Source organism: Letharia columbiana, assembly GCF_014066305.1.
Source record: "Letharia columbiana isolate WasteWater2 chromosome Unknown Sc0000099_s0, whole genome shotgun sequence".
Classification (NCBI taxonomy): Eukaryota; Fungi; Ascomycota; class Lecanoromycetes; order Lecanorales; family Parmeliaceae; genus Letharia; species Letharia columbiana.
In genome coordinates this window covers 21,703-39,644 of record NW_023501142.1, presented here as the reverse complement: position 1 = coordinate 39,644, position 17,942 = coordinate 21,703, and the positions used below count along the sequence as shown (strand labels likewise).

The window sequence follows — 17,942 nt, the reverse complement described above, 5'->3', positions numbered from 1 at the left end:
CCTAATCACACTTTCACACTAAAGAAATTAGACCGTATCGAGTATCGCGTCGCACGCATACGTCGCGCGACACAGTCGCGACACAGTTAAGTCGTAGGAAATCTATTCTATTATTAATAAGTATTATAGAAGAATAGAATATCTATATAAAATAAAAGAGAATTCTATTAAGATAAATTAAATAATATTATTAATAATTAGCTTCGTCTTTTATATTAATAAAAATTTAGAATATAATATAGAGAAAAGAATTATTAGAGTTACCCGCGTAGCGCGAAAAAAATAAATCTTTTTTATCTATTAAAGAAATTCGCTTTTTACGCTCTAAGTAGAAAATAAGAGTTATTCTATTAAAATTATTAATCTAAATCTAAAAAGAAACTATTCTCATCTAATAAATTTAGATATAAAAATGTGTGAAGAATCTTCTTAATCGTAAACCGACGATTTTAAGACTTATAGATTTTTTAAGAATTTTTTTAGAAAATATATTTAGAAAAATCGTAATTTAAATTAAATATTGCGATAAAGACGAGTATTCTTTTTCTCTATTATAAAAAACTTTTAGGGATTTTTTAACTTAATAGATTATCTCTAGTAGTATTTAAAGAGAGTTATTCTAGAAAAACGCTACTATTATAGATATTTACGATAAAATAGAATATTAAAAATTTTATTATAATACTTTACGCTTAACTTAAGTTTAATAATAGTCTTTAGAGTATAAATAATTCTTCGTAAATAATTTAATAAGACGTTTATATTACTAGAGACGATCTATTAAATCGAAAGATCTATAAGAGACTTTTATAAATTATAATAATTACGTATTATTCTATTTTATTCTTATAATTATCATCGAAGTAAGCTAAATAATACTATAAATAATAAAAAGTATAAGCGATATTCGTAGTTCTCTTTATTATAGAAGTATATCTATTCTTTATATATTTAAACGCCTTCTAAAAATTCTACGAAGAATACTCTTATTACGTATTCTTCGTATTCTTCTTATTAATCTTCTTATATTTTCTTCGAATCTTAGAGAGTAACTTCTTATAATAAGGTCGATAATAAGATATAATTCTTATATTACTATCTATCTTTTTTCTCTTATCTAAAATATTAAAAATATTTTAAAAGTCTTTAGATTTCTTAAACTCTTAAAACTTATAGATAATAGTTTATTTAAATAAGAAGAGTTAGTATAAGCTCGATTTTTTTATAGAAAAAATAGTAATACTTAGTTAAAACGAATCTTTTATTCTCTCTATAATATCTTAAGAATATATTAGATAGTTAATAGATTCTTATAATATAGCTAACGTTAATAGCGTATAAGAATAGCGTATCTATTTAAAAAGAGATATTAGAAAACCTTTTAATTCTTAATTAACTCTTCGATATTTATATATAATATTATCGAAGAATTCTTAGATATATTATCTATATAATAAGATATTATAAGATTATCGAAGGTTAAATATAAGAGTTTCGATTTTAATATATTTATTATCTATTTCTAAACCTCTTAAAATTATAGAGTATCGAGATTATTATATTAAACGCTACTATAAATATCGCGTAATATAATTTTAAGAAGATAAGTAGATTCTAGCGTATCTTGAAGAATATAATATATCTCGATTTAATAAGAAACGTTATTAATATATATAAGTTTAAATATTAGCGTTTTAGAGCTTATAATCTAAAGATTATAAATAGCGTATAAAGTTAAATCTATTAACTACAATAAGATTTTAATATTTTCGAGATTTTAAAAAGAATTATATAATAAAATAATAAAGAGAGAAAGAGCGTAAGAAGGTTAAACTAATCTATAAAGAGATTAATAATATTTATTAAAAAAGAAATTATAGAAAATAATTACGAATTAAGCGAGTATTCTTTATTTTCCTTCGCTTTTTTCGTAGTATCTCTCTCTCGCTATCTCGATATATATTTATACTTAATTATAATATAGCGATACGCCTATTAATTTAATACGTTTTTCTTATCTAAAAGTCGAAGATCTTAAGATATATAATACTTCTAATTTCTCGAAGATTCTTAATTTAATTACGTATATAACGTAGTACGACGAAAGCTTACTTTATTAGATTATTACTTTTTAACTCCTCGCGATATAATAAATATAAGATTATAGAAAAATTATAAAGAAAATAAAAGAGTATAGAAAAAACGAAAAGAGAAAAAATATAGAGTTTAATTTTTTTTAAATAATAACTAAGAAAACTTAAATTAAAAATAACTTATACTTAATATATTTAGTATTCTTTTTTTTATTTATTATCGAATATTTATAATATCGAAATTTACGATTTTAAGTCTCTTTAATATTAAAGAAGTCGAATTTAACGTAGAGATTAATAAACTTTTTATAAAATTTATAAGTTAAGGTCTTAAGAAAGATCTTAACGATACATATACTATTATTATTATCTTCAACTTTTTCGAAATCTAGAAGACTATAATAAAGACTTTATAAGGCGCTTTAATAGAAAATACTTAGAGAGATTATAAAGAATTAATATTCTCTTAATAAAATTATATTTAAGATCTTTTATTAATATAAAATTCGTAGTTAATAAAAGCTTTTTAAGGTCTTCGCGAAAAGAGAATTTAAAGTAAAATTAGCTAAGCTAATTATTCTCTCGAAAAAAACGCTAGAATATATTATCTTTTAAATTTATTTAATCTATAATATCTCGAATCCTATATTAAAATTTACGATATCGAGAAATACTAAGAATAAAACGTATTCTTATATAAAAAAAATGCGGGCTGCGTATAGTAATTACTACGCTAATAATCTTCGACTAGAAAATATAATATTTCGACAAGAAAGAGATAAAATATAGAGTGGAAATTTATCGCTATCTTATACTATTTTACGATTTATAAAAGCTCTTTAACGACGAAAGATAGATTACGATTTTTTAAGACGAAATCTCTTTTATTCTTTTTTTATAAATAGTTTTTCTATATCTACGTTTTTATTAAAGTAATTTACTAATTTATAAAAGATTAAAGCTGGTTATATTTAATAGAGTATAAAATCGATAAATATCTCGATTTTAGAGCGACTTAAGAACTTTAATTATCGTTTTTCGAAAGATCTTATCTTATAAGCTATCGTAAAAGATAATTAAGATTATTAATTTTAAGCTAATTATCGTTAAAGATTAATAATATAATATATATATAAGATTACGTTTTTATATTTACTTTGTTTCGATAAAGTAATATATATTTAATATTATTATATTAGAGTTTTAGATATTTATAGAGATTCTATAGAGTTAACTCTTTTATTTCGAAAGACGTATTAAATTGAAAATATATATTTACTAAAGTTATTTATTAATATTTCGATTTTAATAACTAATTTTTTTTTCTAGAGATTAAGCTATTCGTTCTTTATGTTAATAATAATTATTTATATCTAAACGCTATTTATCTTTTATTATATTAAATTTATATTTTCGATATTAAAGAAGAATTTATTTTTTAAATATTTAATATCTATAATTAGTTATTAAGCGTAAATAAACCTATTATAAATACTCGTTTTTATTAAAAGAACTTTTTTTTAATTTATTAATAACGTGTTCTTTTTAGGCCTCTAGTATTATAATAAAGAATTTAAAGAATAATCTATTAGATATCGAAATAGATCCTTTACTTTATAATACGTATTCTTTTTATAAAGGGGGTATATAGTATTTATCTTATTAATATTATTAGAATATTCGAAAATTATATAATTAAGAAGGGTGAAATTTGGCTTATAATAATTTAACGATTATTTATTATTTATAGAATTAAAATAATAATCCGATAAATACGTAAGAGGATTTTATGAATTCTAACGCTTAGATGAGGGTATTATATAGAGCGTGTGGTCATATATATAATTATACGTAAGAGATTTTAATTTATAGAAATAATAGAATTTCTATTCGTTTTTAAAGAATAAAATATAATCGAGAAAGATCTTAATTATTACGAAATATCTTAATCTTTATTAAACTTTTTAAAAAAAAATATAATAATAATTTAACTTAATAATTAATAATAATTATATTACTTTTATTAAATAATAATTATTAAAAAATTATTATTATTAAAAAATAATTATTAATAAAAGATTATTATTATTAAAAGATTATTATTATTAAAAGATTACTATTATTAAAAGATTATTATTATTAAAAGATTATTACTATTAAAAGATTATTATTATTAAAAAATAATTATTAATAAAAGATTATTATTATTAAAAAATTATTATTATTAAAAGATTATTATTATTAAAAGATTATTATTATTAAAAAATTACTATTATTAAAAATCTACTATTATTAAAAGATTATTATTATTAAAAGATTATTATTATTAAAAGATTATTATTATTAAAAGATTATTATTATTAAAAGATTACTATTATTAAAAGATTACTATTATTAAAAGAGTATTATTATTATAAAAAATAATTATTAATAAAAGATTATTATTATTAAAAGATTATTATTAATAAAAGATTACTATTATTAAAAGATTATTATTATTAAAAGATTATTATTATTAAAAGATTACTATTATTAAAAAATTACTATTATTAAAAGATTATTATTATTAAAAGATTATTATTATTAAAAGTCTACTATTATTAAAAGATTATTATTATTAAAAGATAATAATAATTACTATTAATAAAAGATTATTATTATTAAAAGATAATAATAATTATTATTAATAAAAGATTATTATTATTAAAAGATAATAATAATTACTATTAATAAAAGATTATTATTATTAAAAGATAATAATAATTACTAGTAATAAAAGATTATTATTATTAAAAGATTATTATTATTAAAAGTCTACTATTATTAAAAAATTATTATTATTAAAAAATTATTATTATTAAAAGATAATAATAATTACTATTAATAAAAGATTATTATTATTAAAAGATAATAATAATTACTATTAATAAAAGATTATTATTATTAAAAGATAATAATAATTACTATTAATAAAAGATTATTATTATTAAAAGATTATTATTATTAAAAGATAATAATAATTACTATTAATAAAAGATTATTATTATTAAAAGATTATTATTATTAAAAGATTATTATTATTAAAAGATTATTATTATTAAAAGATTATTACTATTAAAAGATTATTATTATTAAAATTATAAAAAGATTATTATTATTAAAGAGATTATTATTATTAAAAGTCTACTATTATTAAAAGATATATTATTATTAAAAGATTATTATTATTAAAAGATTATAATAAAAATTACTATTATTAAAAGATTATTATTATTAAAAAGATATTATTATTAAAAGATAATTATAAATATATTATTAAAAATTAAAGATATAATAATTACTATTATTAAAAGATTATTATTATTAAAAGATAATAATAATTACTATTAATAAAAGATTATTATTATTAAAAGATTATTATTATTAAAAAATTATTATTATTAAAAGATTATTACTTATTAAAAGAATTATTATTATTAAAAGATTATTATTATTAAAAGATTATTATTATTAAAAGTCTACTATTATTAAAAGATTATTATTATTAAAAGATTATTATTATTAAAAATCTACTATTATTAAAAAATTATTATTATTAAAAGATTATTATTATTAAAAGAATTATTATTATTAAAAGATTATTATTATATTTTTGATATAGCGTAAAAACTTAATATATTACTTTCTTTTCTTTTTTTAAGAAATTTTACTAATATAACTTAATATATTACTTTCTTTTCTTTTTTCGAGAACGTTTATAACTTTAATTTAATTATTAATTAATTATAATTAAAATTAAAAAATATCTTTCTCTTCTTCTAAAACTTCTTTTTAGAAATATATATATACTTCTTATATAGTATCCCTAATAATTATTATTATTAAAAGATTATTATTATTAAAAATTTACTATTATTAAAAGATTATTATTATTAAAAGATAATTATTAATAAAAATTATTATTATTAAAAGATTATTATTATTAAAAGATTATTATTATTAAAAGTCTACTATTATTAAAAGAATTATTATTATTAAAAAATTATTATTATTAAAAGTCTATTATTATTAAAAGATTACTATTATTAAAAGATAATTATTAATAAAAAATTACTATTATTAAAAAATTACTATTATTAAAAAATACTATTAATAAAAGATTACTATTATTAAAAGATAATTATTAATAAAGAATTATTATTATTAAAAGATTATTATTATTAAAAGAGTATTATTATTAATAGATTATTATTATTAAAAAATTATTATTATTAAAAAGATTATTATTATTAAAAGATTATTATTATTAAAAGATAATAATAATTATTATTAATAAAAGATTATTATTATTAAAAGATTACTATTATTAAAAGATTATTATTATTAAAAAATTACTATTATTAAAAGATAATAATAATTACTATTAATAAAAGATTACTATTATTATTAAATTTATATTATTAAAAGATAATAATAATTACTATTAATAAAAGATTACTATTATTATTAAATTTATATTATTATTATTATTATTATTATTATTATTAGTAAAGAGAATAAATCTTAAAAGAATAGTTCGATATTATTAAACTATTTAACTACTTACTCGATTTTATTAAATATCTATACTATATTATTACTCTCTATATCTTCTTTCTTTAACTTATTAGACTTAATTATAATTACTATTTAAACGCAATATTAAAAAAACTCTTTAGAAAAAATAAAGAATTTCTTATATTCTTTCGCTTTCGTAATCTCGTAAATCGTATTTACACGCGATTATAAATTCGCTATCTTCTAAAAAGTTTATATTAAAAACGTATATTAGAAAAATAGTTTTAATAAAATAGAAGAATATATATCGCTAAAGAATATCTCGAAAGTATATATTATAGAAATACGATGCTAGCTAAGTATCGTAGAATTTAAGTCTTTACTCTTTAGAAATATTATAATATTAGAAAATAACTTTATAAAAACTAAATAGATATATTATTTTTTTTTTAGCTAGAATATAAGGATTATTATTACGTAATTAAAGCTAAAGTTCTAATATTACTTATTAGATTAATCGTTAAAAATAAATAACTAGAAAATAGCTTTAGAAAAAAAGAAGAAATCTCTATCTTATACTCGTATTTATATAATAGTAAGTTAAGATTATCTAGATTAATTAAAAGTTTATCTTCGATTAAATGTAATTATTATTTATTAATTATAAAAGATATTAATAATTATTCAAAATTTATAAAGAAATATATCTTATATTCTTTATTATATATATAATACTTTAAGCTATACTCGACTTTTCGAAAAAACTTCGCTTTAAAAATTATTTAGAAAAAACGAATAAAAAAGAAAAGATTACGATAATATCGTAGCTTCTTTTTTTTACTTAGATTCTTATTTATAGATTTTAAATTATCTTCTTAGCGATCTTAATATCTAGCTTTATAACGCTTTCTTTAGAAAAAACGTAATATTAGATTTTCTATTCGAAAAAATAGAATAAATAATTAGAAAAAAGAGAATCTTACTTTTATATCTTCTTTAACTCTTTCCTTACAAGAAAGCTAATCAGGTCCAAAGTTTCCATGTCTCCCTGCCAGTGTCAAGATTATCATCTCAAGCGCTCATCTCCCTCAACACCTACACTTCCTCCTCAAAGGGTCCCGATGGCAGCAAACAAGGAAGTGCCATGGGCGAGGCCGAAGAATTGGCGAGAAGAGCTTGGTCAAGATTAGGAGGACGGGGAGAGAATCAGGCTGTGGTCTTTCTGTAAGTGACACCGTCATCCAGCAGCCCACTTCTATCTTTGTGGCTCAGATGCTAAGTTCGCTTGGCTATGTAGCGGTGAATCTGGCTCCGGCAAGACCACCATACGCTCGCACCTGCTTTCTTCAATCCTATCCTTCTCATCCACGCCGCTTTCTACGAAGCTTTCCCTTGCGGCTTTCGTATTCGACACACTTACGACCACGAAATCTCTCACCACGCCGACTGCATCAAAGGCTGGACTCTTTTTCGAATTGCAATATGATGCCTCGTCAACGATGAATCCTACGCTCATTGGAGGGAAGCTGTTGGACCATCGGTTGGAACGAAGCAGGATCGCTTCGGTCCCGACTGGCGAGCGAAGCTTCCACGTCCTGTACTACTTGCTGGCCGGAACGAGCGCTGCAGAGAAAGCGCATCTTGGCCTTGAAAACGCAGGTGTGGTGGCTGAAAGCGGTGTCTCGGCCGGCAATAGGTCATCTGGAAATATTGGTCATAAGAGGTGGCGGTACCTAGGTCACCCTACGCAACTCAAGGTAGGAATCAATGATGCCGAAGGTTTCCAGCACTTCAAGACAGCCTTACGAAAGCTCGAATTTCCACGAGGTGATATAGCAGAAATCTGCCAAATTCTTGCCAGCATCCTCCATATTGGGCAGCTGGAATTCACGACTAGTCAATCCACTCTACCTGCCGCCGACGATAGTGGCGGTTATTCCCACGAAGGTGGCGAGACAGTGACCACTGTGAAAAATAGGGAGGTTTTGGGCATAGTCGCTGCATTCCTTGGATTGAGCATTCAGGATCTCGAGACCAGTCTCGGCTACAAGACAAAGACGATACATCGGGAACGAGTCACAGTCATGCTTGATCCTAAAGGTGCTCGAGAGAACGCGGACGAGCTAGCACGGACCCTCTACTCTCTACTTGTAGCGTATGTCATTGAGCAGATAAACCAGAGGACTTGCGCCCTGGAGGACTCCGTTGCAAACACCATATCAATTATCGACTTCCCGGGATTTGCGCAGTCTGCGTCAACAGGTTCTGTATTAGACCAGTTGCTTAACAACGCCGCAGCTGAGTCGCTGTACAATTTCGCGTTGCAGAGTTTCTTCGAGCGCAAGGCCGATCTGATGGAAAGTGAGGATGTCAGCGTGCCAGCAACGAGTTACTTTGACAATACCGATGCTGTCCGCGGTTTACTCAAACATGGCAATGGACTTCTTAGTATACTCAGTGACCAGAGTCGACGTGGCAGAACAGATTTACAGCTTTTGGACAGCCTCAGAAAGCGATTCGAGAACAAGAATCCTGCAATCACTGTGGGAAGTGCTACTGCTAAGATGCCGGGCAGCAACTTCGTCACACAGAATGCCGCCGCATCCTTCACGGTGAGACATTTTGCTGGTGAGGTCGATTATCCGATTAACGGACTGGTCGAGGAGAACGGAGAAGTAATCCCGGGCGATCTGATGAATCTGATCAACTCCACCAAGAGTGATTTCGTCCGTGAATTGTTTGGGCAAGAAGCGCTTCATACCGTAATGCATCCAAGCGAAAAGACTGCTATCATGCAGGCCCAAGTCAGCTCGAAGCCACTGCGAATGCCAAGTATGGCCCGCAGGAAGGGCGAGCGACCAGGGAGGCTTGCTGCACGTACGACTAGTGCTACTCAATCTAATGAAGATGCTGATAGCCAAGCCGGTGATCTTCGTAAGAGGGCTGCTGGAGGACGTAAAGGTAATGATCGTCTAGGCGGCATCGACCAAGGTGCTTCCGGCCAGTTCTTGTCGTCTTTGGAAAATATAACGAAGTCTATCTCGTCCACAGATACCAATCCTTACTTTGTCTTCTGTCTAAAGCCAAATGATCGCCGCATCGCCAACCAGTTCGATAGTAAATGTGTCCGAGCCCAGATTCAGACATTTGGTATTGCTGAGATCAGTCAGCGATTACGAAACGCAGACTTCAGCCTTTTCTTACCATTTGGCGAATTTCTTGGTCTTGTCGAAGCACATGATACTTTGATGGGAAGCGAAAGGGAGAAGGTAGAGGCCGCTTTGAGTGAAAAGAGATGGCCCGGAAACGAGGCCCGTGTAGGCACCACCGGCGTATTTCTTAGCGAAAGATGCTGGGCAACAATCGCAAAGTCCAGCGAAAAAGGTTTTACTGGCGGACGCTTCTTTGACGCAGACGTCAGTGATGTTGGAGAGGAGGCATTGACCCCAATGGAGACTCAGGATCGAGGCGTTGGTGACTCCCGAGTCAATCTTCTGGCATCACAACAGAATATGCCGAGCCCAGGTGCTTTCATATACGGTGATGAAACTAAGCAAGCGGCATACTTTGGTGGTCGAGAGGTGGACGGTCGGTCCGATGCCGGTGCTTCTGCTTTCAACTCCGGTGATATGTTCCGCAATCTAGAGACAAGGGAGCAAATGGCCGAGAAGGGCAACAAGAAGAAAATGGTAGAAGTCGATGTTGTTCCCGTGTCCGGAAGTCGACAGCGCTGGGTTGCTCTGATTTACCTCTTGACCTGGTGGATGCCAGATTTTCTAATCAAATGGGTCGGTGGCATGAAACGAAAAGATATTCGAATGGCATGGCGCGAGAAGTTTGCCATCAACCTTATGATCTGGCTCAGCTGTGGCTTCGTCATCTTCTTCATCATCCTCTTTCCCAGGCTCATCTGTCCCAAACAGAATGTCTACTCAGCGAATGAGCTCTCGAATCACAACGGCAAGAACGGCCAGAGTTCATACATTGCTATCAGAGGAACGGTCTATGATTTGGGGGCTTTCATGCCAAATCATTACCCTTCCATAGTTCCGCAGACGGCCCTGAAAAAGTATGCTGGGATTGATGCCACGGATCTTTTTCCAATGCAGGTTTCTGCACTCTGTCCCAATAATATCGACCCCAGTGTTCAGCTCAGCTATGCTCCAACGAACGTATCAGGCTCTGCGAACGTGATCAGCAGCACAGACAGCAATTCAAACTACCACGATTTCAGATACTTTACAAACGACTCACGCCCAGATTGGTGGTACGAACAGCAAAAATCTCTGCAAGCCCAATACAAAAAGGGTGAGGTTGGTTATACTCCTCAATATGTCAAGACGCTGGCAACCAAGAAGCAATTTTCCATCGCGACATTGTACGGTCGGGTGTATGACTTTACCGACTATGTCAAAGGGGGTCGTCGACTGCAAGCCCCGCCGGGGACAAAGGTATCATCTGAGGCAAGCCCCGACTTCATGAACCCTCTTGTGGTGAACCTTTTCCAAATGAGCGCGGGTAACGACGTGAGCAAAGACTGGGAGAACCTCGCTCTGTCATCATCTGATAAGGCAATCATGAAAGAGTGTCTCGACAACCTGTTTTTCGTCGGTTCGACAGACACGAGGAATTCTGCTCGATGTCTCTTCGCCCAATATATACTCCTCGCCATTTCAATTCTCTTGGTTACTGTCATCGGCTTCAAATTCTTTGCAGCCTTGCAATTCGGAAAGAAGAATGTACCTGAGAACCTCGATAAATTCGTCATCTGCCAGGTACCAGCATACACTGAGGATGAGGACTCTCTTCGCCGAGCCATTGACTCGGCAGCACGAATGAAGTATGACGACAAACGCAAATTATTGGTCATTGTCTGCGATGGTATGATCATCGGCCAGGGCAACGATCGACCTACTCCGAGAATCGTCCTCGACATCTTAGGTGTGAATGAAACGGTGGATCCTGAACCACTAAGTTTCGAGAGCTTGGGCGAGGGTATGAAACAGCACAATATGGGTAAGGTTTATTCTGGATTGTACGAAGTTCAAGGACATATCGTGCCTTTTATGGTCGTCGTCAAGATCGGAAAGCCCTCAGAAGTCTCGAGACCCGGCAATCGAGGCAAGCGTGATTCTCAGATGGTAATCATGAGATTCCTGAATCGCGTGCATTACAATCATCCTATGAACCCTCTTGAGCTGGAGATGCATCATCAAATCCGGAATATCATTGGAGTCAACCCAACATTTTACGAATTCATGCTTCAGATCGATGCGGACACTGTAGTGGCTCCTGACTCTGCTTCACGCATGGTAGCTGCATTCCTTCACGACACCAGGCTCATTGGGATCTGTGGAGAGACTGCTTTATCTAACGCCAAGTCCTCCTTCACCACCATGATTCAGGTCTACGAATACTACATATCGCATAATTTGACAAAGGCCTTCGAGAGCTTGTTCGGTTCTGTAACTTGCCTACCAGGTTGTTTTACGATGTACCGCATACGCGCTGCGGAGACTGGAAAGCCTCTGTTCGTCAGCCGAGAAATTGTTGAGGCGTATTCAGAAATCCGTGTAGACACTCTTCACATGAAGAACTTGCTCCACCTTGGCGAGGACCGATTTCTGACGACGCTCCTTCTCAAGCATCATCCGAAGTACAAGACCAAATACACCTTTAACGCGCATGCATGGACCATCGCACCCGACAGCTGGAACGTCTTCATGTCGCAACGTCGACGGTGGATCAATTCGACTGTTCACAATCTCGTCGAACTCATTCCACTCCAGCAGCTCTGCGGTTTCTGTTGTTTCAGTATGCGCTTTGTTGTCTTACTCGACTTAATGAGCACCATTGTCCAGCCTGTAACCGTGGCCTACATTGGTTACCTGATTGTCTTGATCGCTATCGACTCTGCAGTGGTACCATTGATGGCGTTCGTACTGTTAGGAGCCATCTACGGTCTACAAGCCATAATCTTCATACTACGGAGAAAGTGGGAGATGATTGGATGGATGATCATATACATTCTGGCCATGCCTGTCTTCTCACTGGGTCTGCCACTGTATTCGTTCTGGCACATGGATGATTTCTCATGGGGTAATACCCGAGTTGTTACAGGTGAGAAGGGCAAACAGTTAGTTATATCTGATGAGGGCAAATTTGACCCTGCGTCGATTCCGCACAAGAGATGGGAAGAATACCAAGCTGAGCTTTGGGACGCTCAAACTCAGCATGACGATAAGTCGGAAATCTCTGGCTATTCATACGGCACGAAATCGTATCATCCCGCAGCTTCAGAATATGGCTATCCACCGTCAAGACCAATGTCTCAGATGGAGATGCCGAAATATGGATCGCGTCTATCACTCGCTCCATCAGAGATAGTGAATAGAGGCTATCAAGAGAACATGGAGATGTCTGACTTCTCGGAGTTGCCAAGTGACGACTCTATCTTGGCGGAGATCAGGGAAATCCTGAAGACCGCCGATCTTATGTCTGTGACAAAGAAGAGCATCAAGATGGAGCTGGAGAGGAGATTCAACGTCAATCTCGAACCGAAAAAAGCGTACATTGGTTCAGGTGAGTCTATTGCGTACTGCGCTCAGTAATCCATATGCTGACTCATTGACAGCGACGGAAGCTATTTTATCTGGGCAGCTGTGATGAGGGAAAGTTTAGAAGACAAGCGTGCATGAAGAAATGTACAGCAGGCAGTATTAGGCATGGAGTTATCTTTCTAGCATAGCGTCTAATGGTGGAAGGGCAAAGGGAAAAGGGCACGGGAGAATCATGACCATTTTGATATTGAAGGGTGCATTGCATTGGCATTGAGCACGAACAAGTGTTTAGTAAAGCGTCGCATTGGCGGATGTACAATCGTCTTGTCAGCCATTGACCGTTCAAAGTAAATAGGGAACTTGAAAAATCTCTCCTAGCTTAACAGGTTCCTTCCCACTTGATGCACCGTATTGGACGCCTGAATCGTCTTCCACGTCTTCCAATTCTTTCACTTCAGTCTCTTTCTCTCGGTTGTCGTGTTTCCCGGGCTGTTTCGCCACCCACGACATCTGGACAAGCTTCAAGCATGTCCACTCGGCCTTCTCGCAATGCTCTTGCACCGGGGCCATCGGCCAATACTCTCTACTGCCGCACATGTGGACGTGTACTTTGTAAGCCAATACTTCGTCTTTCATGTAGCTACTATAAATTTCCTCTTGATGTGATAGTACTTCTCTTCTGATACAACTTGGCTACTTCTCCTGTTCTAACCCTGCCAAAGCTCCCCCGCAAATCCCACACCACACAAGCCACGCCTCAGAAATACTGCTCGGACCGCTGCCGACGAGAGAGGCCTCGTCCTGCCCCTTCCACTGAGAACGACATCGAGCAAGCTTTTGTACAGCTACTGGGCGATGGCAGAGAAAGAAGGATTGTGAAATGTGAAGAAGTGGAGAGAGCGATCTTTACGAAGACTAGGACGGACGACGGATCTGATAATGAGGAGGTCGAGCTCTTAGACGCAGAGGAGCTGGGAGAAGACGGTCCGAGTGATGGAGAAGAGGAAGCGGAGGACGATGGTGGCGGCGTGAGACTCCCATCTGAGATGGAGCCTCCTGCAGCTACTACTACAACTACTACTGCTACTACTACGAAGCCCCAATCGGAGAAAAGACCGCATAAGACTCTGAGGGAATGGGGCATGCAAAAGGCTAAAGAGCGGGAGATGGTGAGGAGGGCCGCACGTAGAGGTGTGGCTTTTGGCTTCGAGACGGAGGAGGGAAAGAGGAGAAGCGTAGAGGCGGTTCAATGGGGCAGAGTGGTGGAGAGTAGTTTTGCCAAAGGAGAGTGGGGTATTAGATGGAGGGAATAAGCCGTTGGCATTGAAAGCCCAGTGAGATGATGAAGGGTGGTGCTAAGGCCGATGTATAAGATGACTTCCTATCAAGAGCTACAAACAATGACATTCGCGCGGACAGCTGCAAACCTCGCCAATACCGCTCGTGTGGGGACATTTGTATGGCTATCTAGGGGTAAGTCGTTGACGGGTTACAGTCGTCGATTGGCGTGCATCTTCGAGCGTTCTATCATATATATCCTGATTCATGCAACATATAGTATATAATATGCGTCATCAATCATGGATTCATTATGTCGACTCATGCCAGGGACGCTTGCCGCTGCCGCGCGCCATCTTTTAGAAGCGTTCGAGTAAAGTAGGAAGTGGCACAAAAAGAATCAAGATTAATAAATAGATTTTAAGAGTAAAGTAAGATTAGTCTCTAGATTAAATATCCTAAGCCTTGCATAAGAGATATTAAAATTTTTAGACTTAAATAGACACTTTTGGGGTCGACTCGTTCTCTCCTGATTCACCAACGAGCAAGTCATAGAACTTGTCCATACAATTTATGTTATTATCCGGCCGTGTTGACTGGTTGCTGTGACCGAGGATACAAGTATGCGACATGGGGCTGATTTCGGGAATTCGGTAGGGATCTGCGACGAATTGATGTGCCAGGATCCATGCGATGCTTTGTATCTATACTCCTCCCTAACATTTATTTTTTCATTTCTTTTGTTAGTAGCACCTTGTTATATCCCAAACGCTTGTAGATGTGAAGACAAAGTCGTGTCATTACTTCCATGCACCTTCTCAATTTCCTACATTTGCCGGCATGACTTCGGGATTCCGCTGTATAGGAACATCACCGTCGTTCCAGACTTTGTCCACAATGACCATGGTGTCGGAAATGACGGGCATGCCGTCATTGAGAAGCCATCAGCGCGCAGACCGCCTTCGGTCGAATACATCGATTTAGCGTCCAGGGATTTATTTCCTCGCAAACCCTACAACGTCTACCTTGACTACAATGTTCAAGCGTGGTGTCAGAGATGGCATGGCTCTCAGCAGCCATATTTGGGGCCGCGAGGCGTACATGTGAACAGCAGTCCAGACGACATGCTTGAGGCCTGGGTTGTTGATCCAATTGGTAAGCGCCTCGTCTCGTCATGTCCTGAGGAATCGAAATTCATCGATGGCAAAGCTCTAAACCCAAACCCCATGTTTGGCTCCTTTGCCGAAAGTGAGCTTGATAGTACCCATTGCTTGATCGGAGTGGTCGACTTGGCCTCTACGGATTCGACATTGTTCGAGATCGGCCCCTACTCTAAACTTCCGGGAGTCCGGATGTTGATTGGAGATATGTCGATTGGGGCCAATTGCAAGCCCAGTGTGAGGAAGCAAACAAACCTCCATTTAGTCGTAGTCCTGGGCAAAATTTGGTTCTTGCATAGCCTGAGACTGAAAAGCCTCTGTCTCTGAAACGCAGCACAATGCTTATGTTGAGAAGTAGCAAACGTGCGTTGTTCTCTCCATCGAAGAAGTGTAAAGACGAAACAGCTATTCTCCTTCGTGCTTGGCAGGGGATGGAATATACCCCCGAGCTTCTTCAAAGCGTTCGCTCGATGATTAGCGAGCTTTCTCTTCACACTGGTGGCGATTACTCTATCTACCTTATGGTGGAAATCAAAGACAAAGACAGACCTATCCTGACTAGCCCTGGTTCTGGGGCCTATTAAGAAGCCCTTGATGATATCGTACCTCGCGAATTCCATAATATGACGATCCTCTTCAACCAAGACCTACTGAAGGTTTGATATCCTGGGATTGATCAAGGAGGCGGTCAATCCCTACACATAACTCAGCCACTAAAATTGTTTTCCAATATGAACCCTGACTTCGTCTTCTTGTGGCAATTTGAACTTGACGTCCGCTATACAGGGAACTGGTACAATATTCTCGAGAATGCCGAGTCGTGGGCTCGCAAACAGCCACGCAAGCTTCAGTTTGAACGAGCTGCCAGATTCTACATCCCTTCTTACCACGGTACTTACGCCAGCTTCTCGGACACTGTAGAGGCCGCCAACCCAGACGGTGGTGTCCGGGGTCCTGTACGAAGCTGGGCCGTCCCAAGATCTCTCGGACCTAAATTTCACAGGAAGACAGCAGCAGAAGATGATTACTCCTGAGGCGTCGGCGAAGAGGCAGACCTTATTTCAAGGTCTCCTATTATAGACCTCAATCACACGGAGCTTTTCAAGAAGAATACCATCTACGGTTTCCAGAAGGGAAGATCCACCTCGTCGCTCACTCATGGTCACTCCGTGGGTCCGCTTGTCTAGGCAGCTTCTGCAGATTATGCATGATGCCCAGAGCATGAACATACGGTCCCAAACGTTCGCCCACACCATGGTGCTCCTCCATGCTCTCAAAGTGGCCCATTTCTCCATACCGCAATACTTAGACCACCAAGTGGGGGTGGATGAGCCCGAGGAAGACAACAAAATCTTCAACATTGTCGGGCCGAATGGCACCTTTACTGACTTTGCTGCGCAAGATACGATCAAAATGCGAACACGAAGTACGTTTCGGTGGCGTCTGGAGTTCGAGCAGTATCCACGGACGCCGTATCGGCGGCGGTGTGGACTTGAAGGGGAGGCCTTTGCGGTGCGAGGAATGGGTCCGAATGGTCACAAGGACACGCCGTACCCTTATCCTGCTGGGTTGGACAAGGTGGGCAGGTTGTGTCTTGCCCGGCATGTTGCTGCATCCTGTCGACGCGGTGAAGGCCAAAGGGTAGCCCATAGGTAGCCCGCGTGAAATGATGTAAGGCATTGGAGACCTACGATTTAGGGTCTTGATGAATATAGAGCGTCCATACTCGTCCCTTGGAGGTAGACCATTTATGAAGAGCGATCGCGATACATCTTCAATGCCAATCCCATTCTACCAAAATGCTTGATTTTTCGAAGCAGCAACCTTTTCTGTTGTGCCATTTCAAACTACATTCTCAATAACAGTTCATGCTACTGTCTTCGCAACCTCGATCTGTTGAAATCTTCATTCGTTCCAAGGAAAATTAGGCCTCGAAAGGCAGCTCACGCGGAAACCAAGAAGGACTCTCAGATTGATTCAGCTACTCTGCTTTTGTTGGTGAGACGTCAAAAAGGGTCGGATCGTATGAGGGTTGTACAGTTAGAGGACCTGGATGACTTCGATGCTTTCCATGAAGGTGATCGACTGGCTGCATGCTTAGAGGCCCTCGGCTCTTTCAACCTTATGATCGAGGCTGAACAGTCAGATGTTCAGGCTCTCATCCGGTCACACTAAATAGAGCAGCAGTGAAACGAGGGAAGCTCAAAGCATGGAAATTTTCTATCGTTGATGTAGACGGACCGCACGCGGTGCCAACGCTATGCAATTTCTATGGGATATTGAGAGTCTTTGCA

General features: G+C 34.9%; 5 protein-coding genes across 5 annotated transcripts; all 5 read left to right on the top strand.

Annotated features, from left to right (window-relative positions):
* Positions 1–7,794: 7,794 nt before the first annotated feature.
* On the top strand, positions 7,795–13,316 carry HO173_012854 (uncharacterized protein; the record flags this gene model as incomplete). Its single annotated transcript, XM_037314688.1, has 3 exons — positions 7,795–7,874; positions 7,948–13,232; positions 13,285–13,316. The coding sequence occupies 3 exons, from the start codon at positions 7,795–7,797 to the stop codon at positions 13,314–13,316; spliced, it is 5,397 nt and encodes a 1,798-aa protein (XP_037158432.1).
* A 443-nt stretch (positions 13,317–13,759) lies between these two features.
* On the top strand, positions 13,760–14,523 carry HO173_012853 (uncharacterized protein; the record flags this gene model as incomplete). The annotated part of the gene is made up of 2 exons (XM_037314687.1): positions 13,760–13,822; positions 13,933–14,523. The coding sequence occupies 2 exons, from the start codon at positions 13,760–13,762 to the stop codon at positions 14,521–14,523; spliced, it is 654 nt and encodes a 217-aa protein (XP_037158431.1).
* A 588-nt stretch (positions 14,524–15,111) lies between these two features.
* HO173_012852 (uncharacterized protein) lies at positions 15,112–15,975 on the top strand (the record flags this gene model as incomplete). The annotated part of the gene is made up of 2 exons (XM_037314686.1): positions 15,112–15,188; positions 15,354–15,975. 2 exons carry the CDS (start codon positions 15,112–15,114, stop codon positions 15,973–15,975), a joined length of 699 nt encoding a protein of 232 aa, XP_037158430.1.
* A 404-nt stretch (positions 15,976–16,379) lies between these two features.
* HO173_012851 (uncharacterized protein) lies at positions 16,380–16,682 on the top strand (the record flags this gene model as incomplete). Its single annotated transcript, XM_037314685.1, has 1 exon — positions 16,380–16,682. The coding sequence occupies one exon, from the start codon at positions 16,380–16,382 to the stop codon at positions 16,680–16,682; it is 303 nt and encodes a 100-aa protein (XP_037158429.1).
* A 124-nt stretch (positions 16,683–16,806) lies between these two features.
* On the top strand, positions 16,807–17,823 carry HO173_012850 (uncharacterized protein; the record flags this gene model as incomplete). Its single annotated transcript, XM_037314684.1, has 2 exons — positions 16,807–17,226; positions 17,608–17,823. 2 exons carry the CDS (start codon positions 16,807–16,809, stop codon positions 17,821–17,823), a joined length of 636 nt encoding a protein of 211 aa, XP_037158428.1.
* Positions 17,824–17,942: the final 119 nt, after the last annotated feature.